At 42.8% G+C, this 25,202-nt stretch overlaps 1 protein-coding gene across 2 annotated transcripts in view; it reads left to right on the plus strand.

Annotated features, from left to right (window-relative positions):
- The window catches only part of SORCS2 (sortilin related VPS10 domain containing receptor 2), a 1,283,650-nt gene that overhangs the window by 961,296 nt on the left and 297,152 nt on the right, over positions 1-25,202 (plus strand). For both annotated transcript variants that reach the window (XM_077477839.1, XM_077477840.1), the window contains exon 7: positions 8,916-9,034. In XM_077477839.1, coding sequence (XP_077333965.1) covers positions 8,916-9,034 — 119 coding nt within the window. The remainder of the gene's footprint in view (positions 1-8,915; positions 9,035-25,202) is intronic.

Here is a 25,202-nt window from a genome sequence, read left to right on the forward strand (position 1 = left end):
GCACTCTGCAGTGTAGTGGAGCATCATGGGAAATGTAGTTTCTAAAACATCTGGGGTGCCAAGGTTCACCATCACTACCCTAGGCAAAACCTAATTTTGCCGGCCCCTTGGCTCCACCCCTTTCCCTCTGCCCATGTAAACCCCACCTTTTTAATGAAGTGCCCATCAAATGCAGCCCACCAGAGCCCATCAAATGCAGCCTCACCAGTGCCCATCAAATGCAGCCTACCAGCACCCATCAATGAATGGTTGCTTGCTTCCATTCATTCGGGAGTCGAGACACAGACACAGTCCTCCGCCGCTGACACTATGTGCGAATGGAGTGGCTGCTGCCCGCTGATGCTGAGACTTAAGCCCCATACACACTATCAGTTTTTCTGCTGAGTTTTCCTTCAGATTTACCAAAACCATATAATATGAGGTCAAATCTTAGGAGTTTCAATGTGTATGCAATCAGGCAGGCCCTTGATCTACATGGTTTTGGTAAACCTGAAGGAAAAACTCAGCAGAAAAACAGATAGTGTGTATGGGGCTTCAGTTTCTTACTGCAGAGAGAAGAGAGTAGGAACACCAGTGGCCAGGCACCCTAGGCGGCTGCCCAGTTTGACTAGTGGTATCACCGGCCCTGCCAACACCAGGATTTCCTGTCAGAGGTTCAGAGCCTGTGTCAATGGGATTCAGGCTGTGCTGATAGGCTTGCTTTTGACAAGTTTGAGAGACTTTAGAATTCATTGATAGGGGCATTTTGGTATGCATTTGACCTGCTTCAGTCTGCTTTAATCTTCCCTTACCTGCATTCACACCTGAGCAGACTGCATTCCTAGTATTTTTAAGCATTTTCCTTTTTACTGCCATTTTTTGCTTTCTGGGATGGGCAGGAGGAGAAGAGCAGTTTTAGAAAAGGAGAGAAATTCTTTAAGTACAAAAATGCATGCAAACACGTGTTCCGCACATTTACAGATGCATCTATTTAACTCGATAGGTGCCAAAAATCTTAGACCCTGTTTTTGCGCATTTACTTGTGTATTGTGCAAAAACTGCTCAAGTACTTTTTCAAGCATTAAGCATAGAGTGTAGGATGGCTAAGCATACAAGCGTGAACAGGGACAATTAGAAAGAATGGAATTCTGCATGAAGAGCATAGTCAGACCTTGGGAAACAAATTTAAAAATGTTTAAGTGCCTGCTCACACGGCTGCTTGGTTGTGAGGTCGCATGTGATTCACACTGCACTGCAGTGCAAATCACATGTGATGTCTGTGCGAGGCGATTTCAGCCATACAGATAGTATGGCTGAATTTGCATCACATTCGAACCAGACTCGCACAGGACCCTTTTTTTGGTCGACAGCAGAATCGGATTGCACGTGTGTCCACACCCATGAGATTCGATTCATGTTCGAGTTTGCAGATCACACTACGATATGCGAACTGGTTTGGGGGTGTCATTAACTTTTAATTGACTCTCCAAGCAGTTCGCATAGGGCAGTTTCCTACATCGCAGCAGTGTGAACTGGCCCTAAGACCCCTTTCACACCAGGGCATTTTGCAGGCGCTATAGCGTTAGAAATAGAGCCTGCAATCCGCCCTAAAGAAGCTGCAACACAGGGCTTTCACACTACAGCGGTGAGCTGGCAGGACGTCAGGGAAAAGTCCTGCCGGCAGCTTCTTTGGAGCGGTGAAGGAGCGGTGTGTTTACTGCTCCTCCACCACTGCTCCCCATTGAAATCAATGGGGCAGCACTGTAATACCGCTGGCAAAACACCGCTATTGCAGCGTATTGCCGGCGGTTTTAACCCTTTCTGGGCCGCTAGCAGGGGGTCAAAGCGCCCTGCTAGCGGCCGAAATGCGCCGCAAATCCCCCGGTAAAACGCTGCTAAAAATAGCATCGTTTTACCGCCCACGCTATGGGCAGTGTGGTGTCAAAGGGGTCTAAGTGTGAAATGGGGGCTTAGATGTTTAGGGCCGGTTCACAGTGCAATCTGCAAATTCGGACAGGAATTGGATCACACGGGTGTGCGACCCATGCGATCCACTTCTGCTGCGGACCAAAAAAAGGGTCCTGTGCAAATATGGTACAAATACGGTGCACATTCAGTCATACTATCTGTATGGCTGTATTTGCATTATATGGACATGGCATGTGATTAGTGCAAAGCATCTCGCACCTCGCAGCATTTTTAACCAGCTCTCATGGGGATAAAAGTAGTATACTCAGACAAGTTCCCTTCTGCAGTTACAGTGCAGACTGCAGACAAACTGAATGGAAAAAAAGCACTTTTTACACTTGTTGTCTGCATCTGTGATGACAGTTTGCACAATTACAGAAAAGGCAGATGTTACATCTTCAAAATTGATTGGTATCTTTGGTTATACATAAAGAGATTATGGGGTTGATTACTAAAGGTAAATAGAGTAAGTGCAGTTGCTTTAGAACACGTATCAAACACAAGGCCCGCGGCCCGAATCCGACCCTCCAGGCCATTTCATGTGGCGCTCACCCCCAGGAAGTGAGATGTGAACAGTCTGTGAAAGAGAGCTGAATTGGGCCCACTGTGCATAGCACACCCCTAAACCCTGTATTCTGTAAGTAGCACACTCCTCAACACTGCACTCTGTGCCCAGCGCACCCCTGAACTCTGCACTCTGTAGGTAGTGCATCCCTGAACTCTGCACTCTGTAGGTAGCGCATCCCTGAACTCTGCACTCTGTATGTAGCGCATCCCTGAACTCTGCACTCTGTAGGTAGGACATCCCTGAACTCTGCACTTTGTAGGTAGGGCATCCCTGAACTCTGCACATAACACACTCCTGGTATTTATTGCCCCATTTAAGATACCCCCGCTGTTAGACCCCTTTCACACCAGGGCGTTTTGCAGGCGCTATAGCGTTAGAAATAGCGCCTGCAAAACGCCTAAAGAAGCTGCATCATTGTGTGTAGTGTGAAAGCCCCGGGGGCTTTCACACTACAGTGGTGCACTGGCAGGACGTCAGAAAAAAGTCCTGCCAGCAGCTTCTTTGGAGCGGTGAAGGAGCGGTGTGTTTACCGCTCCTCCACCGCTGCTGCCCATTGAAATCAATGGGGCAGCGCTGTAATGCCGCCGGCAAAACGCCGCTATTGCGGCATATTGCCAGTGGTTTTAACCCTTTCGCAGCCGCTAGCGGGGGTAAAAGCGCCCTGCTAGCGGCCGAAATGCGCCGCAAATCCGGCTGTAAAACGCCGCTAAAAATAGCGGCGTTTTACCGCCGACGCAAGGTGCAGTGTGGTGTGAAAGGGGTCTTAGTGCAATTTGGCCACACTCATCGTCGTTTGATGCAGTTCTGTGGGGGACATGGTTCAGTTTCTGCACCTAAATAAAAGCCCTGTATAAATTGATATAGTCTTACAGATGCAACCGGCCCTCTAAGGACAACTATAATGCTGATGCCTGTGAATAAAATTGAGTTTGACACCCCTGCTCTAGAATTTAGCAAATGGGGCAAAGCTCTTCTGACTTCCATCATTCAATCATGTGCAAGCAAAAATACTGTTTTTTATTTTTATTTATGCCTATGATTGGGTATTCATTGTTAAGTAAAGTTTTAGCTAATTTATTATACTCTTGACAAAGTGCACTTGCAGAGTGCAAACTCTCTTTGTCTTTAGTATATCAACCTCAATGTGTTTTTAAACACTTGGTTATCCTTTAAACTATAAATCCTCCAAAATCTCCAAATTGTTTCAATGGATCACGAGTCGACTATCCAGACATATTTTACAGGTGTCAGCTTCAACAACTGTACACTGCTGATACCTTCTATGATCTGGGTAAATACATTTAATATGCCAAAAGTATAAACTGGCATGTACAAAAAAGAAAGACTGCCGGAACAATTCTCTTTAATAATTCAGGAGGAAATTGTAAATATTTTAGAGCATCCACCTATGTTGCATTCTCTCTATATCTGCAGGGTAATGTCTGGAGAATAAATAATATTCAGAATAACAAAGTCTTTATTATTCACTAGGATAATTCAATGTCCATTGTGTTCTAAATGCTGATGACACCGTTTTGTACACCATGCAATTCTCTTTAAATGTTACAAAAACTGGCTAACTATACCGAAAAACAATGTTTTCTCCCCCGTTGTGTCTCATGGGGATTGGCTTGGCTTCCCATATTGTCCTATAGACAATTAGATGTTATCCCCTCCATATGGCCAAATTATTATTGCCCATCATACACCTAGATGCCTCAATTATTTGTTTATTCTATATGAGGCAACACTAATATGATGAACATGGCACCATCATTGTGTCATGGATATTGGGTGGTCTTCAGAATGGCCTTCAGCCTAGTATACACCATGAGAAAATCGACAGAATGATGGTCAGTTCTTTTTTGTATGTTGGTCTCATATTGAAAGCGAATAAAGTTATGAAAATTCTCGCACAACAGTTTACAACTTTGGAAGTGATGTAATGCATTGTATTGTATTGTAATGTATTCTTTAGTTTCTGAGCATATGTGACAGTGTTGGTTCACATCATTTTGTTCATACAAATGCTATACAAATAACAGGAAAATTATTTTACTCTTATCTTATAAGAAAAATTTACGTGCTTGTCCCTTCAGATATTTTTGCGTGAACTTTCCTGATCAGGACTCGTAAGCTGTGTACTAATGAATAGATTATCAAATGATCACTCCGAATGCATTTTTTTTTCATCCGGTATTCTCATTGTGTATACAGGCCTAAAGTCATATTTTGTGCACTAATGTGTGGGTCTCTATGAAGATGTTTAGACAGCCTTAGGGTAGCCATTCAATGTGATTAAAAATGGAATTGATTGTTTAGGAAATCCCTTGCACTACATAGCTGTTGGTAAATCTAAATAAGATTGTATAGAGACTCCATATCAGACAGCAATAGTTTCAACAGAGTTTCAGTAGGTTGGATGAGGACTCCTCAAGAAAGACTAAAGAGGCAAGACTCTCAGGTTCGGGGTAAAGCTGGCAATACACTAGTAGAATTTGGTTCAAAATTTTAGTATTAAAATTGTTACTTACCGTATTTTTCGGACTATAAGGCGCACCGGATTATAAGGCGCACTAGCAACGACCGGCTGATAAAATGGATATTTCCATATATAAGGCGCATCGGACTATAAGGCGCACCGGATTATAAGGCGCACTAGCAACGACCGGCTGATAAAATGGATATTTCCATATATATAAGGCGCATCGGACTATAAGGCGCACGGTCGATTTTGTGAGAAAATTTAGGCTTTTACGTGCGCCTTATAGTCCGAAGGTTAACGTCAAGAGACTTGATCTGTGACTCCATGCGCGCCCATCTGACAGATACTGTTAACAAAGAACTCCAGCGATGTCAACAGGTCATATATAAGGCGCACCGGATTATAAGGCGCACGGTTGTTTTTGGGAGAAAATTTAGGCTTTTACGTGCGCCTTATAGTCCGAAAAATACGGTAATTTATAATTGTTGGCAAGGTCAAAGTGATGTCCTTTTTTAACATTAATGACAAGAAAATGTGAGGGAGTAGGATGAAAACTTTTTCTCGAACAAACATATATCTCATGCCGCGTACACACAACCGGACTTTCCGTCAGAATAAACTCTGACGGTCTTTCCGAGAGAGTTTCCGACGGAGTTCTGACCCAACGGACTTGCCTACACACGATCACACCAAAGTCTGTTTGTTTCGAACGCGAAGACTAGAAAAGGAAGTTCAATAGCCAGTAGCCATTAGCTGCCCTTGCGTCATATTTGGTCCGTCGGACCAGCATACAGATGAACGGTTTTCCCGATAGGAATTTATTCCGTCGTAAAGATTTAAAACATGTTCTATTTCTAGTTCCGTCAGACTTTTTGAAAAAACAAGGTCCGCTGAAGCCCACACACGATCGGAATATCCGATGAAATGATTCCGTCTGACTTTTTCTTGTGTCATGTGTACGCGCCATAACAGTGTATGTAGTTTTCATTTAGCAAAGTCCGTTTGTGCTATAATTGAATGTTAAAAGCAAACATAATTTTGAAGTGCTTTCATTTGACATTCGTGATGTCTTTGAATGTACTTAAAATTTCCATACAATGTTCATCTGAAAATTTACTACAGCATGGCCAACTTTAGACTACATATGCATGGGTGTTTTGCCCCGGTGTGAATGGCAGTGGCAGGAATCAGCAGATTCCAACTGCTCCCATTCTTACCAGGGCAAAAAGGAACATGGCCTAAGAATACAAGGGCAATGGTCTTTATCTTCTTTTTTTTTTTTGTGACAAATAATTGTAGAAAGGTAAGCACAATCAAAAAAGCTGAATTTCCATTTGAAATATACACTCACCTGGGACTTTATCAGCTACATCTTGCTAGTACCGCGTTGGACCCCTTTTTGCCTTCAGAATTCCCTTAAAGAGGAACTGCAGTCTGCTGACATAATTTGTAATAAAAACATCTTTGCCATTGTGAGGCTTCCCTCCAACCACTTTGCATATTATTTTATGTATACTGCAATTCTGGACTTGCCAAATATGCTGCAGAAATGACCCTCCACTGAGTCTGGCTGCAACCATTTTAACTGTGGGCAGCTGAAGCTGCTGCCTGTTCATGTCCTGGATTTACACAGAGGCACACTTCCAGCTCTGCAGCTCTCATTGGCCTTCTTATGACTCATCTCCCCTCCCTTCCTGGCAAACTCTCAGGAGAGTGAGAGAAAGAGCTATGCATGATATCATAAGCCTAGGCTAATGACCAGACAAGAAACTGGAAGTGGGCTGTATACGGTATTTACTGGCAGAAAAAAATGTTTTACTATTCAAAGTTAAAAAAACAAGGGCAGAAGATTTAATAGATGGAGAGATGAAAAAATGACTGAAGGTCTTCTTTAATTCTTTGTGGCATAGATTCAACAAGGTGTCGGAGACATTCCTTAGAGGTTTTGGCCTGAATTGATCTGATAGCATCACATAGTTGATGCAGATTTGTTGACTGCACATTCATGATGAAAATCTCCCATTCCACCACATCCTGGTGCTCTATTGGATTGAGATCTGGGGCCTGTGGAGGCCGTTGGAGTACAATGACCTCATTGTCATTTCCAAGAAACCAGTGGTGAGATGATTTGAGCTTTGTGACATGGTGCATTATGCTGCTGGAAGGAGACATTAGAAGATGAGTACACTGTAGTCATCAGGTCAGTCAGGTAGGCAGTGGTGTTTAAACGATGCTCAGTTGGTACTAAGGGGCCCAAAGTGTGCCAAGAAAATATCCCCCACACCATTACACCCCCACTATCAGCCTGAACCATTGATACAAGGCAGGATGGATCCATACTTTCTTGATGTTTACACCAAATTCTCACCCTATTATAGGAATGTTGCAGCTGAAATTGAGACTCATCAGACCAGGCAATGTTTTTCCAATCTTCTATTGTCCAATTTTGGTGAGCCTGTGCAAATTGTAGCCTCAATTTCCTATTCTTAACTGTAAAGAGTGTCACCCGGTGTGGTCTTCTGCTGTTCTTCTAGGTTCGATATGTCATGCTTTCATCGATTGTGGTCTGCATACCTTGGTTGTAACAAGTGGTTATTTGAGTTTCTGTTGCCTTTCTATCATCTCAAACCAGCCCATTTTTCCTATGACCTCAGACACTTAAGCCCCATACACACTATCAGTTTTTCTGCTGAATTTTTCCTTCAGGTTTACCAAAACTATGTTGTGGAAGGGCCTGCCTGATTGCATACAAATTGAAACTCCTAAGGTTTGACCTCATATTATATGGTTTTGGTAAATCTGAAGGAAAAACTCAGTGTGTATGAGACGTAACAAGGCATTTTCCTCCAGACACAAGTGCTGCTCACTGGATATTTTCTCTTTTTTCAGACCATTCTCTATAAACCCGAGAGATGGTCGTGTGTGAAAATCCCAGTAGATCAGCAGTTTTTGAAATACTCAGACCAGCCCCCCTGACACCAACAATCATGCCAAATTCAAAATCACCTAAATCCCTTTTTTTTTGACCGATGAGGTTATAGAAAAAAATTTTATGGAGACAAATCGGTACCATGAACAACAAGCTGCTACGCATCAGAGGTTTGCAAGGAGCAGAAAGTGGCAACCAGTAACCAAGGAAGACATCTGGAAGTTTTTGGGCCTCAATTCTTCAGGGAGTGGTTGGGAAACCCCTGCAGAAGTGGTACTGGACAACCAACAAATTGCAAGAAAATCCTTTTTTTGGCACTGTCATGTCGGAGTACAAATTTTCCCTTATTATGAAATATTTGCACTTTGAGAATAATGAAGAATTCAACGAGACTCCTCATCCAGCACCAAAACTCAAAAAGATTTGGGGGCTATATCAAATGATTCAGCAAAATTTCCTGGAAGACCTATGTACCTGATAGAAAGAAAAAAAAGCTCTGTCCCTCCTGCATGTTAAGATATATAACCTCCTGTCCAGGAAAACTTAAATTTAAATTTGCAGGGACTAGTTTCAGGTAATTATATTATTAGGAACAAAAATAATTTTTAATAATTTTAAGTTGAAAAAAAAAAGTATTCTTTTGTTTTTTTTGTGTAACGATCCTTTGTAATTTTCTGTCAAGCCTGTATTGACTCTGAGGTACATCTATACACACACACAGATACACGTACGTTATATGATGTGCAGCTCCAGACAGATTTTATTTATCACAGACTAGAAGGTGCCTCCTGAGACTATGAGAGATACAAACACTTGTGTCTGGAAACATTTGTCTCCCGGTGGTTGTCGGCATGCCCGGCACACCGCTCCCCGTACTTTAACTGCAAATAAAAGTGGTCAATATTTATATTGTGCAAACCGCCATTCTTTCCTCCAACTGCCTCTTTGAGGTACTTAACGTTTCCTCTATTGATTTTTCTCCGCAGCTTATCGATATGTGACATGCCAGATTCAAAACTGCTCTGACAAAACACGAACATTCCCATTCAATGGGTACATTGATCGCAATTCTTTAACTGTACAAGATGATTACATCTTTCTTAGGGTAAGTGGCATAACATTAATATCGCTTTGAGCACTTGAATGATGGGTTATTAAATAATGTAAGTGGAGCTCAAAGGGAAATTTCAGCTCTACACAAGTTTTTTTGGCTATATAAAGGTCGTATTGATGGAATCGCGTAACTGAGCCATTTTGTCTCTTTGCTCTGCTATAGTAGATCAGCGTATACTGTAATAGAGGCAATCCTAAATTGATTCCTTCGGCTATGTCCTTTGCTACCTCCACATCCATTTGCTAAGTTGTGTTCTTTAAATGCTAATGAGCTGTAGATAAGGGGAAATAATTGGGAATAACCATATCTCTCGCTATACATGTTTATTATCGTAATGAACATCTTTAATTAAAAATGTGAGTGTGTTGATATAAAAAGCTACAGAATGCTTTTATTTCTTCTTTAGGTCAGGGCATTTATTCAGTGGGGACTTGAGGGAATTCAGTTCCAACACCTCCAGCACTGAATGTATGTAATGGAAAGGGGTGCTGGGGTGTTCTGGATAGCTGATTCTGACTTCTGGGGGATTGATTGTTGCTTGGGGAAATCTATTTTTGCAGGGTTTATTGTTGATAGGAAGGTCTATTGTTGCTGGTGGGGGGTCTGTTGTTGCTTGGGGGAGGTCTTATGTTGCTGGAGGGTCAATTGACATTTGGATGGATCTACTGTTAGAGGGTCTAATGATGCTGTCTTCTAGGAAATCTTTTGTTGCTGGGAGTTATTTTGTTGTTGGGGGTCTCTTGTTTCTGTGCTGAGCCATTGTTGCTGGGGGATCTATTGCTGCTGCATGGGGTCATTAAAAAATGCCATACTAGATTGGAAGAGAGAAGAGGTAAAAGGCCATAGGGCCCTAATTCAGACTTTATAGGCAAAAATGGACAATGACATAGTACAAAAATATATTTTATTAACAATAAGTCATATCAAACAGGTCAATTAAAAAATGATTAAAAACATACGATAAGCATATGATAGTAATGAGTATCTAGTGTAAACAAGAGAGGGGACATCTAATAAACGACAATGAGCCCCTGTGCATCAACGCGTTTCACTGTTTTGCTTCGCCAGGACACACTTGGAGGTAGTTGAAAGGAACAGGTCTCACTTCTCAACATATAAATATCTCCACATGGAGAGCTGCCAGCTGATCACCCAGGAATCACTGTGTAAAGCAGGAGGAGACACTGAACCTCATGCTACTATCTCCTGTTTAATAGAAAAAAATAAACCGCGCTAGGAAAAATACTATGTGTGATATAGGCTATGTGTGATATAGGCAGCAGCAATAAATGCGATATAGCACTCAACAATAATACAGAAATACAAAAAGCTGCGCCAGCCCTCTAATTAATTGTAAAAAAGAAATAAGATATTAAAATATGTGAATAATTAATATATAAATAATTGATACGATCAAAAACACCTCAAGTGCATAAGAATCACAAAAGTGCATAAAAATGACAATGCAAAAAGTCCAATCATAGAAAGTTCATGTGTAAGTCCATATAATAAACATTTATGTTCTTAAATGGAAGCACCCCAGTGGTTCAACACACTCTGAAAGCGCATAAAGTGCCTGTCACCGTGTAGTGAGTGCACTTACCAGAGAGTATATAGATTGGAGCGTTGTATATAATCGGTAGGTCACACCAAAGTTATCCTCCTTCTAGTGGGTCAGCTCTCCGTATCACAACAGTACTCCCCAGACAGTAATCTATTCCGTGGTCCCAATAAGGAACTCAGTGGTCCACAGGAAAGAAAGGAACCAACATGGCATAATATCGTTGAGACAATTTATTAAAAATAAAAGGTAGCACACTTACATGTAGGTCGAAAATGTACAGCGTATAAGAACAACATAAAAAGCTGGCCGGCAAACAGGAGCCCGTCCTCCTCTCCTACAACGTGGTGGCGTCACTGCGTGCCTTCCCAGACGCGTTACCTCATACCTGACGTTGTCAATGGGGAACTGTTTAATACCAATGGAGCCTCTATAGTTATACTAACTGTGGGCAGGTATAGGAGAGTTAGATATATCCAGTTTGGAAGGACTACATATCCGTCCATATGGATTGTTGCTGAAGCCCCTGTTACTGTGGACTAATAACAGGTGGAAGGGTGTTGTTTGTTCTACCCTTCTCCTCTCTATTACTCTCCCCCTTTATTTGGATACTCACAGTGTATCTCCTTCCTCCCCCGGTGAACCATATGAGTTTATATTCATATCTATATATGCTTACGACATCAGCCCTATACACGGTAGCTGGTATTAGTAAGAAACTGCCTCCCGCTTAAGGGTCCTTTCACGCGGAGCGGATCAGTGCTGATCCGCCCCGTGGATATCCGCTTGATCAGTGGGGATCGCTGGAGCGATCTCCACTGAGCAGGAAGATGACAGGTCCATCTCTGCACACTGCACAGGGACGGACCTGTTACAGCTCCACTCTCCCCTATGGATGACGATGACGGATGGAAAAATAGCTGTTTCCTCCGTCACACTTTTTAGGATCGGAGCGGGTCGGATGTCAGCGGTGATGTCACCGCTGATATCCGACGCTTCATAGACCTCTATGGAGCATCCGTTCAGGTCCGCCTGAAAAACTGACAGGCGAACCTGAACGGATCGTCCGTGTGAAAGGGGCCTTACACAGTGATTCCTGGGTGATCATCTGGGAGCTCTCCATGTGGAGATATTCCTATGTTGATGGAACCAAGGAACGTTTCTCTGAGGTGAATAGGGGGATGGGGTAGAGACAAGGGTGACCCGGAAGTAGGGAGAACCTGCACCAATTCTGGCAAACTATATCTAGTTTGCCAGATACTGGCAAACTATACATCTTGTAAAATGTATTCTGTGCATGGCAGGCAATTAATTGTATGGGGATGCTAGTAATTCGGTCAGTTACAATATTTGACCCAATCACCTACACATCTCTGTTGATCCAAGTAGAAATAAACTTCTATATTTAGTTACTGCCTCATGGGCAAATTATGGAGTTATACAACATGCACTGGAGATTGAATGTACATGTCAGCGGGAATGGATAAACATCTGGTTCAAGATGGTCATACAATCACATGTACTGTAGAAACCTGGTTTGACAGCTCACATGACTGGCTTGCGACTGTCCAGGGGTACTCCGTGTATCAAAGGACAGGGTAGGTAGAAGAGGGGGAGGGATGTGAATGTATGTCAAGAGTGAGTGTCTAGTGTCTAGTGAACACAAGGGATGACATTACTAGGTGGAATTCCTGTGGCTGAAGCTTCAAGGGGAAAAACAAATGAGAAATTAATAATGGGTGTATGCTACAGGCCTTCTAACCCGAAGGATAAGGAGGAGACCAATCACCTCTCACAGGTAGAAATGGGGGCAAGGTAAGGCAATGTTATTATTATGGGGGACTTCAATTATCCAGATATTGACTGGGCAGACAGAACAGCTCACTCATCTAGGGCTAGCCATTTCATGACTGTCTTGCAGGATAATTCTATGCATCAATTTGTGGATGCCCAAACTAGAAATAATGTTGTTTGAGACCTGCTAAGTACAAACAACACAGAGCTGAATGCAGAAATGGTAAATCACCGGAAAAAGAGACACGATGGTAGTAAAAGAACATTAAAATGGTTGTGATTGTAATCTCTTGTTTATTTCTGTTTATTCAAATTCTCAATAAACATATTGAAACAGAAAATGGTTGTAAACCCTTAAAAACCACTTTGACCTACAGGTAAGCCTATATTAAGGCTTACCTGTAGGTCCAAGAAATATCTCCTAAACCTACACGGTTTAGGAGATAATTGCCAAAACACAGGCACCGCTGTCTATGGTGCATGCGCCGTAGACAGCGGCGCACAGGTGCACTGAGCGCACCCCTGTCAACGGTGATATGCCGCGAGTGGCAGCTCCCGTGCGCATGCAGCGAGACCCACCGAGAAGATGGATGCTCCGGACTACAGGGGACAGCGGTGACTTCGCTGGCTCCTGTGTCAGGTAAGTGATACATAATTGGCTACTATGCGATGCATAGTAGTCCATTATGCTTTACCTTTGCAGGGAATGAAAGAGGAAGTAAACTCATCAAGGTTTACTTTCTCTTTAAACTCTGCCCACCGAGTGGTGTCACCTGACCCTGCCATTATTTTATTTTCTCTTTTCTATCTAGCAATGTGTTTCTGTACAGGTTTAGTTTGGTTCATTTTTCAAAGGAGTTGAAGTGTGGGTACTTCAAGATCGCATTGATACACAGAAACATAGAAGAACAATGGCAGATAAAAGCCAAGTTGTTTGTTTTTTAACCACTTTTTTTCACTTTTTAAAAGTGAAAAAACAGGAATTTAAAAATAAAACGACAAAACGTTCTATTTTCTTTTATAAAACATTTCCAATAAAAAATCAAGAAATCAAATTTCTTCATAAATACATTCAGTATATTTAATTGGTTTGTACGAACGTTAAAGCGTCTACAAACTGTGGTGTCTATAGTGGATTTTACTCAGCTCTGACACTATACTAGTAATGGCGGTGATCAGCAACTTATGGTAGGACTGCAATAATGTGATGGGTAATCTGGCGCTAATTGGCATTGGCTGGGAGGTACGCTAACTGACTAACTCACATTGACATCAATAATGACACTAATACAGTGATCTGTGCTAATATTGTACACTGTCACTGTACTAATGACACTGGCTGGGAAGGGGTTAACATCTAGTGGCAATCAAAGGCTTAACTGTGTGCCTAACAATGTGTAATGTGTGTAATATGTGCTGCTTTCCTGGGGAAAGAAACAGATAGATCACTGTTCTCTGTACACAGAGGTCTGTGTTTTTGTAAACACAAAATTCTGTGTGTGGTTGACCACAGCCAATCAGCAGACTTCAGCCAAAATTATTGGCTGAAATTAGCTGCCAAACAAGTGCTGTGTCCAATCAAATGCAGGGAAAGGAAATCTATCAGATCCCTTAGTAAAGACAACACACATAGTACACAAAACACTGGTTAGGGGATCAAAGGGTTAGGCACACATTTAACCCTTTGATCGCCCTATATGTTTAACCCCTCTCCTGCCAGTGTCATTAGTACAGTGACAGTGCTCATTTTTAGCATAGATCAATGGTTATCACGACGTGTCAAAAGTGTCAGTAAAGCTTTGTACATGGGATTGGATTTTCCTACGGGAAACAGAAAATTCGACCATTTGTACGCTCCATCGGACAATTGTTGTCGGATTTTCTGCAAACAAATGTTGGATAGCAGGTTTTAAAATTTTCCGCAGACATATCTGTTGTCGGATTTTCCGAGCGTGTGTACACAAGTCAGTCGAACAAAAGTCCAAAGTACAAACACGCATGCTCGGAAGCAAGGACGAGACAGAATCGGTCGGTCTTGTAAACTAGCGTTCGTAATGCAGAATTAACATTTGTGATGTGGCAAATTATGAAATCTTGAAATGCAGCGCACATTCTCTTCTTCTTTAATGGGATAATAATGAAGCTACTTTGCTGGTGACACTGATGGAGTTATTGCAAACAAATTTTCAAAGGTTTTTTTTTCCTAGAGATATTAAGAATAATATTATTATGTTTTTTTTTTTATTTGGGAAAGTTACCACAGCACCATGTATTGTGCATTAAAAAAAGAAAACAAATACATTTAGAAATACTATCTGCCAATAGAACTTAACCTAAAAGGGCATTATATGCATCTAAAAATATAGAAAATATAACAAATAAAATCATTATTATTCAACCAAAAAATAAAATAAAAGCCTCATGCATGTGTCCTGCTTCTTAAAGCGGAGTTTCACCCTAAAGTTGAACTTCCACTCATCGGAACCCCCCCCCCTCCGGTGTCACATTTGGCACCTTTCAGGGGGGACGGGGGTGCAGATACCTGTCTAAGACAGGTATTTGCACCCACTTCCGGACATAGACTCCCACGGGAGTCTATGCTTCTTCCTGTCCCGCCACGCTGTCTGCTGGGACACACATGGGTCCCAGAGACAGCGCTGACCATTCCCATTGCACTACGCGACTCATGCATGCACAGAATGGAACCAGGAAGTGAAGCCGCAATGACCAAGAATGGCGGTGGCAGCAGCCGAGAGCCGAGCGAGCGGCCTCAGCTGCCGACATTGCTGGACCCTGGGACAGGTGAGTGTCCATTTATTAAAAGTCAGCAGCTGTAGTATTTATAGCTGCTGGCTTTTAATATTTTTTTTCCAGTGGACTCCCTCTTTAATATAGGGGCAAAGCAATGCCAGGAGTTGGTGAAAGCAGGGGTCCGTCATCCGGAGATAATTAAGAAAATCATCTGGATTATTCTCCTGGAGCTCCAGCAGCAAAGGCATATGACATAATTGGTCACGATTAATGAAGCAACCAATTTTTGGTCCAAGAAATCCTCCTTCTTCTGTTCCTGGGCTGGACTTGGGTCAAAACAACAACTCCAAAGCCAAGAATAAATAACACGTTATCTCCTCCAATTCCACAACCTATCTGATTGACTAACGGCCTTTCAGAAACAAACTGAAAAGCGCGAACTGAAAAGCGCTAAATGAAAAGGGCAAAATGAAAAGCATAAAATCAACACTCACCAAACTTCCACTAACACAAAATTATCAGAAGGAGCCCAAAGGGTAGCGCTAAAGAGCTGAAAAAAAATACGTAGTACGTCACTACGTTTGTGTTTGTTGACCGACAATTCCTTGCCATTTGTATTCAAGACAAAATCCAGGCACACGCCTTCAGATAAAAGTCTGAGGTTTTGTCTGCAGAAAATCTGATCGTGTGTACAAGGCTTTAGATGTTAGACTTTAGGGATTTGAATTACATTTTTGCACAAAGCATGTTTTTTGTGGGATGTATGGTTTTTTGGAAGCACTGGATTACGATTCTGTAAAGAAAATACTTTCTAAGGTTCGTTTTGAACTTTCCTTCTGCTAGTCTGACGTTGTGTCCCCATGATCCTGAGCCTTACATACTGCCCTCTTGAACCTCATCTGCCCCCCCCCCCCCCCCAACTCAACACCAAGCCTCCTAACATGGCCACACTAAGCCAAGACAAATAGTACATTATTACATTACCACCAATGGAAGGTGATTACATCTCTGGCTAAATAACAGAAGCCAACTATCTATACTAAAGTGAATAAACAAACACCCCAGAACCCCCCCATTCAGTTCTGTTCCTTCATCCCAAGGGTTCCTTAAAAAAGGATAATTAATTGAGTGCCCCCCCCCCCCCTTCCTCTCCAATGTGTTTAAAGGTTGCAATCGTGTCTTTCCTTTCCCATCTATCTTCAATACCAGGACATAACTCCAAACTCGTTCAATCTTATCAATATCTTTTTTGTTACATTGTGTAAACCAAAATGCATGAGAGCCACATGTCTCTGTTGATGGCATAGGTAATAGGAGCATGGAGAAAGTTCAAAATCATCCTCTCATTCTTGGATTGACCTCAATTCAAGTGAAGTGAATAAGTGGTATAGGCATACCTCCCAACTTTCTGAGATGGGAATGAGGAACAATTATTAACAACAGTATGTAGGCATGGCACACACCCCTGCCATATCCCTCCTAAAGGAGAATTATACAAAAAAATTATTGATAAAACCCACAAGTGCTTTTTTACTACTACTATTCTATTGGGTTTTGGCATTTATAAATGCAGCAATTTAGAAATTGGTTAAAAAGGTTTAACATTTTTTGCTCGACAAGTAGTGCATTTTATATACCACTATATAGATGAGACCAAAATAAGGGACACATGAGGACTAAAGAGGGACTTTTTTCCAAATGAGGGACAGTCCTTTGAAATTAGGAACAGTTGGAAGCTATGGTGTAGGTATTTAATCTGTGTGTGAGGAACTCAGGCAACAGAGTATTCAACCAGATAGGGTTGTTGGGGAAAGTGGACCAGACCTTCCAAAATGCATGTTTACTACATATATGACATGCTTAATCATAGAGGTGCCAGGTAGATACAGATCATCTGTAAATAACATTTTGTGAGGACTCATAGCTGGAAACAATGGCAGCCTCTATTGCCATGCAGTCATTGTCAGCGGATAGGTGTAGCCAGTCTCTGATGTTTACCAACTGAGCCACTAGGTAAGCATGGACATTTGAGAATACCAATCCTGATTTATAATGAAGAAGTTAGAAAGTCTGCAAGCAAACAATTCTCCAGAGCTTCACAAGGTAAAAAGATGACTCACATCACAAAGGAGCTTCGCAATTTTATATCCCTACTACAATCACTATGGAATGACTGTCTGATTTAGAACAAAATATACATCAGGGGTGCTCAACCTTTTGAAGAGCGAGGGCCACTTAAGTGTTTTGGTAACTAACTGATTGTGGGCCACAATGAACTATGGGGTTTTGCTGCCCCCCAAACCGCAAATGTAAATGAGCCATTACTGTCCTGAGCCCCCTATAAGTCCCCTTTCACTCTGATGCTCTGCAGTTTACCCAGTGCACCTGCGACTTTCCTGTGGGTTAGCTGCACTTCGCCATATGCTTCTATTACATCTTGTGGGTGTGGCGCAATTTCTGAAAGCACAAAAAACAACCGTATTCAGGAATTTTGGTGTGCTTTCAGAAAGCGCACTAAATCCGCAAGGATATAATAGAAGCCTATGGCTCAGTGCAGCTAACCCACAAAAAAGACGCAGGTGCACTGCACCTGCAGATCAGTGTGAAAGTGGCCAATAACCCTTTTTTATAAGTGCTAATATGCCCATTGCAAAATCGCAAGGTGTATGTGATGTTTAATACACTGACCTTTACCTCTTCCACCTTCTCCTGGCATCTCTCTCCAGACTGCTAGAAAGGTACCGGGCAAAGTGCAGTTGGTATCATTCTGCTTGGTACAGGGGCTGGCACTACCAAGGAAATTTCAGCTTATGCAGCTCCTGCTCCCTCTGCTGCTGTCTGCTCCCTCCTCTGCCAGCGCTGGCTCCATGCACTCTGATGCTCTTGGATGGCAGGTTGGCACCCATTGATTGTGATCTGGACTTGCCAACCTGCCATCCCAGAGCATGGGCATGGGCTTTCCTGTTGAGAGATCACCGTCCACATCAGAGGGCTCCATGGGTCATGAGTTGAGCACCCCAGATCTTTTGGATGGATAATATGGATTTGAAGCTTTGGAGGTTAAGTCTTATGCTCCTAATGCTTATCTTATGGATGAATTGGCTAAAAAAGTCAGCGCAAGTGTCTGTTTCTGGACTGGAAGTATTAATGGGTTCTTATACGGTTACCTAGAATCTCTCTCCAGTTTCAATCAGACATGGTTTTTGCTTAAGGATGAAAATCATTGCCTGCTGAAATCCATAAGCATCTTACTCAAGTTAATCACGTTTCGCGGTTCAGCTATCCTCACACTGTCTCCTTTATAAGAAAACGATCAACTTAGCAAGCTCCATAATTGACTAAAAGGGTTTAGATAGAGTAAGCAGCAGGCCTGACTACCCCTGGGGATTATATTTGTCTTACCAGCATTGACTAAATTACAAAATGTTATGTTTACTTAATACCTTGAATCTACACACATATATGTGAATACCAAAAACTCAGTCTTAATACTAAACCCTTAAAACATTAATTTGTATTTCCTGTGGTAGGTTTAGTGAAGATCCAGGCATCTTAATCCTATTTTCGTTTTTTCGTTCCATAGAATCCTGTGGTGAAGATTTAAAAGAATTGTTTAAAAAAAACAGGAGCACTTACACTGTGGCCTAAAAGAAAAAAAAAAATCTCATATAATACTGCAAGACGTCTTCTCTCAGTCATGTGGCATTTATGCTAGAGTCAGTTTTTTTTTCAATTTTGGATGGGCAACAGTTATGCTCTAGGTCAGTGGTCCCCAACCTTTTTGGCACCGGGGATGAGCTGTGTGGAAGAGAATTGTGCCAAGGCCCTGGCGAGGGGGGATGTACGCACATGGGAGGGCAATTCATCAGGACAATAGCTGGTGTTCTGCTGTTGGCGCTTCAATCATCATAGCACCATGGTTGGTATGGTGTCAGAATGATTGAAGCGCATTATTTCTTATATTAACTTTTAATATAAAATGAAATAGTTCAACTGACCATAATGCAGAATCAGTGGGATCCCTGAGTGTTTCATTTGCCACGTTGCCTGCTATGTCGCCTGCCACCAGATGCAGCTTGTCACTTTCCACGTCGCCTGCCACCAGATGAGGAATGTCACTTGCCATGCTGCCTGCCACCAGATGAGGAATGCCACTTGCCCCACTGCCTGCCACCAGATGTGGAATGGCACTTGCCACACTGCCTGCCACCAGATGAGGAATGCCACTTGCCACTTCACTTGCCAGTGCCTCAGCTGAGGAATGTCACTTGCCACGTCACCTGCCAGTGCCACCAGATGAGGAATGTCACTTGCCACGTCACCTGCCAGTGTCACCAGATGTGGACTGTCACTGCATTGATGGCACTGGTTCAGTGGTCATTCTTGAGTAATAGAAGGAGAGCGGAGATGCGGGGTGGGCGGTGAGAGATTACATCATCTCTCTCCACCCGCCTAGCATCACCTCTCTGCTCGCCAGCCTCTTTGATCCACTGAGCTCTCTCTCTCTCTCTCACCCGCTCGCCTTACATAGTCATGCAGCCTGCCGCGGTCTGGCTGCAGAGACGCTAGGGCCTGGTAGTGGGCCACAGCCCGGTGGTTGACAACCCCTGCTCTAGGTGATGTTGGAGAGAAATTATCTCTTTTCCAATCCATTTGACAGCAGGAAAATAAAAAAAGCAAGTGATGTCTCCCCAGGGATGAAAGAGATTCTAATGCTTCGCCACTCTTTCTAAGCAGCAAATTTTGTGTTTTGTATCGCTTAAATAGAAGCAGAAATGTTGTCAGGAATTGCGGGTGGTTTTCACAAGATGCACGTAGAGGCTGATATACTAAAACTGGAGAGTGCAAAATGTGGTGCAGCTCTTCATAGAAACCAATCAGCTTCCAGGTGTTGTTGTCAAAGCTTAAAGCGGACGTAAACCCATCCATAAAACAGTTTCATTTCCAGCACGTGCCAGAAATGTAACACTCTCATTGGTTGTGCTCTCAACCAAACTGTCAAACCATCCAATGACTGGTGACATAATTAACCACTTACAGACCGGACCATTTTGCTGGTCAAAGACCAGACCCTTTTTTGCGATTCGGCACTGCGTCGCTTTAACTGACAATTGCGCGGTCATGCGACGTGGCTCCAAAACAAAATTGACGTCCTTTTTTTCCCACAAATAGAGCTTTCTTTTGGTGGTATTTGATCACCTCTTCGGTTTTTATTTTTTGCGCTATAAACAAAAATTATTTTTTACTTTTTGTTATAATAAATATCCCCCAAAAATATATAAAAAAACATTTTTTTCCGTCAGTTTAGGCCGATACATATTCTTCTACATATTTTTGGTAAAAAAAATCGTAATAAGCGATTATTGATTGGTTTGCGCAAAAGTTATAGCGTTTACAAAATAGGGATAGTTTTATGGCATTTTTATTAATAATTTTTTATTATTTTTTTTTTTACTAGTAATGGTGGTGATCGGCGATTTTTATTGTGACTGCGACATTGTGGCGGACACATCGGACATTTTTGGGACCATTGTCATTTCTACAGTAATCACTGCTATGCAGTGATTCCTGTGTAAATGACACTGGCAGTGAAGGGGTTAACCAGTCGGTGGCAGTGTGGGGTTAAGTGTTCCTAGGGGTGTGTTGCTAACTGTGGGGGGGTTGGGCTTTCATTTAGTGAACACTGATCTCTGCTCCAATCACATGGAGCAGAGATCAGCGTCACTAGTTGCTAGGCAGAATGGAGAAATGCTGTTTACACGGCATTTCCTCCATTCAGCCGTCCCGTGAGACGATCGCGGGTATGCCCACGGCGATCGAGTCCGCGGGACCCGCGACCGGACTCACGGGGGTCCCGACCGGCACGAGAGCGCGCCGCCGGCGCCGTGCTCGCGATGGCAGGGCGGCATTGAAGATTGGGCGTACCTGTACGCCAATATGCTTGCCCGTGCCATTCTGCCGACGTACATCGGCGTGTGCTGGTCGGGAACCGGTTAAGCACATGTGTAGCATCATGACAGTTGTAGATTAAACAGAGGCAAAGATGGCAGCTATCTTGGCTGAAAATGATAGGGGAGTTTACTTACACTTTAATCGAACAAGCTGATGTTAGAATCTGATTGGCTACCATGCATAGCTTCACCAGATTTTTCACTCTCCCGTTTTAGGAAATCAACCCCTCAGTTCTACCAAACACATGCTGTACATGCAGCTTTTAAACCCAAAAACGTGGACAGTATTTATTCCAAGCCATCATATAGCAATGTCTGTGTGTATAGCGTAGACGTGTGCACATAGGTGTCCTGTATACAAGCTTGACATATTGTGCATGATTGCATACAATTTTATTCATTATTACTGTTAAAGTGGTTATAGTAGACTGCTAACACTTCTTCAATACCAGTATATGGTTTTTCTGCCAATTCTCTACCACGTGAGTCTACTATGTTTGGTGGGTCTCATTATGGGACAACTATAGTGCCAAAACATACAACAGCTGTGCCTGCAAAGTAAAACAATATAGGTAATGGGTTATTATAAATGGTGCTTTGGGTGTAGCACATTGTAGCTCCAGTTCCGCATCCCTTCATAGGTTCAGATACCATCTGGGAGAGGCAGATCTGTGCACTATCCCAAGTTACACATTATACATTAGTTATACTGTATTAATTAATGGGAATTGTAATATACTGGGAATAATTATATTCTCAAATTACACATTACAGAATATACATGGCAAACTTTGTCCAAGCCAGGCAGTATTACGGAAATGACTGTACACATTACAGACAACATATCATGTAATCAAGTAATTTAAAAAGAAAACATACAGTGCCTTGCAAAAGTATTCACCCCCTTGGCTTTTTACCTATTTTGTTACATTACAGCCTTTAGTTCAATGTTTTGTTTTTTTAATCTGAATTATATGTCTTGGATCAGAACACAATAGTCTAAGTTGGTGAAGTCAAGTTAGAAAAATATATACCGTATTTATTGGCGTATAACATGCACCTTTTCCCAGGGGGAAATCGTGGGTGCATGTTATACGCCAATCCCCATCTATCTCCGCTGACTGTGAACGGAGATGAGCGAGTGCCGCCGACATACAGAAAGCCGAGTGTATTCGGCTAGACTCGGCTCCTCTCGCAGTCCCGCCCCTGACTGTGAGCAGAGCTGAGTCTAGCCGAATACACTCTGCACCAATTTTAAATAATCAGCGGCTGCAAAGAGACTGGCAAGGCTGCAAAGGCACTGGGCAAGGCTGCAAAGGCACTGGGCAAGGCTGCAGATGGACAAGGCTGCAGATGGATACTGATAAGGCTGCATTGATGAGCATTTAAATGTAAGGTTTTTTCCTTAACCACTTAAGGACACCGCATGTAATTATACGTCGGCACATTGGCACGGACAGGCACAAGCACATACCCGTATGTGCCTGCCTACACTGACACATAGGTACACATAGGCACACTTTAACCCCCAGTCACCCCCTGATCACCCCCCGATCTCCCCCGCCCCCCACCACCCTTCCAGTCACAGTGTCACTGATTGCAGTGATCATTTATTTACTGATCACTGCATTTAGTGTCAGTTGTAACTGTAAAAACTGTCAGGGCAGTTAGTGTTAGGTCCAGGGTAGCCCCCTACCCCACCAATAAAGGTTTAATCCCCTGATTGCCCCCCATATAACCCTTTCAACCCCTTTTGCCAGTGTCACTAAGCAGTCGTTTTTCTGATCGCTGCATTAGTGTCACTGGTGCCGCTAGGTAGCTAGTTATTTTTTAGGTTCACCGCCAGGTTTTTATAGCGTTAGGTACCCCCATATACAACCTAATAAAAGTTTTAACCCCCTGATTACCCCTAGCGTTAACCCTTTCACCAGTGATCACCATATAAGTGTCACTGGTGATGCTGGTTAGCCAGTTAGTTATTTCGTTATTTAGGTTCCCCGTCAGGTTTTTATATAGCGTCAGGGACCCCCATATACTACCTAATAAAGGTTTAAACCCCCTGATTGTCCCTAGTTAATCCTTTCACCCCCTTTTGCCAGTGTCACTAAGCGATCGTTTTTCTGATCGCTGCATTAGTGTCACTGGTGCCGCTAGGTAGCTAGTTATTTTTTAGGTTCACAGCCAGGTTTTTATAGCATTAGGTACCCCCATATACTACCTAATAAAGATTTTAACCCCCTGATTGCCCCTAGTTAACCCTTTCACCAGTGATCACCGTATAAGTGTCACTGGTGACGCTGGTTAGCCAGTTAGTTATTTAGGTTCCCCGTCAGGTTTTTATATAGCGTCAGGGACCCCCATATACTACCTAATAAAGGTTTTAACCCCCTGATTGCCCCTAGTTAACCTTTTCACCAATGATCACCGTATAAGTGTTACGGGTGACGCTGGTTAGTTAGTTTGCTTTTTATAGCATCAGGGCACCCACCATTTATTACCCAATAAAGGTTTAACCCCCTGATCACCCGGCGGGTGATATCAATTAGGTTTTAGGGTCAGATAGGGTCTGCATCACCCCAGGAAGCGCTAGGTTAGTGCCAGTACCGCTAACACCCACGCGCAAAGCATACAACTCCCGTAGTGGTATAGTATCTGAACAGATCAATATCTGATCAGATCTATACTAGTGTCCCCAGCAGTTTAGGGTTCCAAAAAAACGCATTGTTAGCGGGATCAGCCCAGATACCTGCTAGCACCTGCATTTTGCCCATCCGCCCAGCCCACCCAAGTGCAGTATCGATCGAGCACTGTCACTTATAAAACACTAAACACATAACTGCAGCGATCGCAGAGTCAGGCCTAATCCCTGTGATCGCTAACAGTTTTTTTGGTAGCGTTTATATTTAAATCCTGAAGGCAGTGCTTGGTTTTAGGGTCCCGTACGCTGCTAGGCTCCCAAAAAGTCCCCCACATGTGGTATCCCCGTACTCAGGAGAAGCAGCAAAATGTATTTTGGGGTATAATTTCAAATATGCCCATAGCATGTGTGAGCAATATATCATTTAGTGACAACTTTGTGCAAAAAAAAAAAAGTTTGTAATATTCCCGCAACTTGTGGCAAAATATAAAATATTCCATGGACTCAACATGCCTCTCAGTAAATAGCTTGGGGTGTCTACTTTCCAAAATGGGGTCATTTGGGGGGGGGTTTGTTATTTTGGCATTTTATGGCCTTCGAAACTGTGATAGGTAGTGAGGAGTGAAATCAAAAATGTGCACCCTTAGCCCTTGTACACACGGTCGGAGATTCTGACGGAATGTGTCCTATCGGACCGTTTTGTCGGATAATCCGACTGTGTGTGGTCTCCATCGGACTGTTTCCATCGGTGTATCCGGCGGACTAAGTTTTCCAACTTGTCCGTAAAATTTTCCGACAAAATGCTCCGAACGGACATACTCCGATCATGTGTAGCCTACTCCGACGGACAAAGTGTCATGCATGCTCAGATCAAATTCCTAGACCAAAGCTATTGGCTACTAGCCTGAACATAGTCCTGTCGTAACGAAATAATGTCATCACGTTATGTACAATCGGATTTTCTGTCAACTTTGTCTGACCGTGTGTATGCAATAGTTTCGGACAAAATCCGTCGGACAAAATCCGTCGGACAAAATCCATTGGATTTGGTTGTCAGAATGTCTGACCGTGTGTACAAGGGCTTAGAAATCCTGAAGGCAGTGATTGGTTTTCGGGGTGCCGTACACGGCTAGAGTCCCAAAAAGTCCCACACATGTGGTATCCCCATACTCAGGAGAAGCAGCAGAATATATTTTGGGGTGCATTTCCACTTATAACTATGGCATGTGTGAGCAATATATCATTTAGTGACAACTTTTTGTAAACTTTTTTTTTGTCATTATTCAATCACGTGGGACAAAAAAAAATAATATTCAATGGGCTCAACATGCCTCTCAGCAATTTCCTTGGGGTGTCTACTTTCCAAAATGGGGTCATTTGGGGGGGGGGGGGTTGTACTGTTCTGCTATTTTAGCACCTCAAGAAATTAGATAGGCAGTCATAAATTAAAAGCTGTGTAAATTC

The sequence above is a fragment of the Lithobates pipiens genome, unplaced genomic scaffold, assembly GCF_037356315.1.
Source record: "Lithobates pipiens isolate NorthernLeopardFrog02 unplaced genomic scaffold, aLitPip1_a1.2 Scaffold_13, whole genome shotgun sequence".
NCBI lineage: Eukaryota > Metazoa > Chordata > Amphibia > Anura > Ranidae > Lithobates > Lithobates pipiens.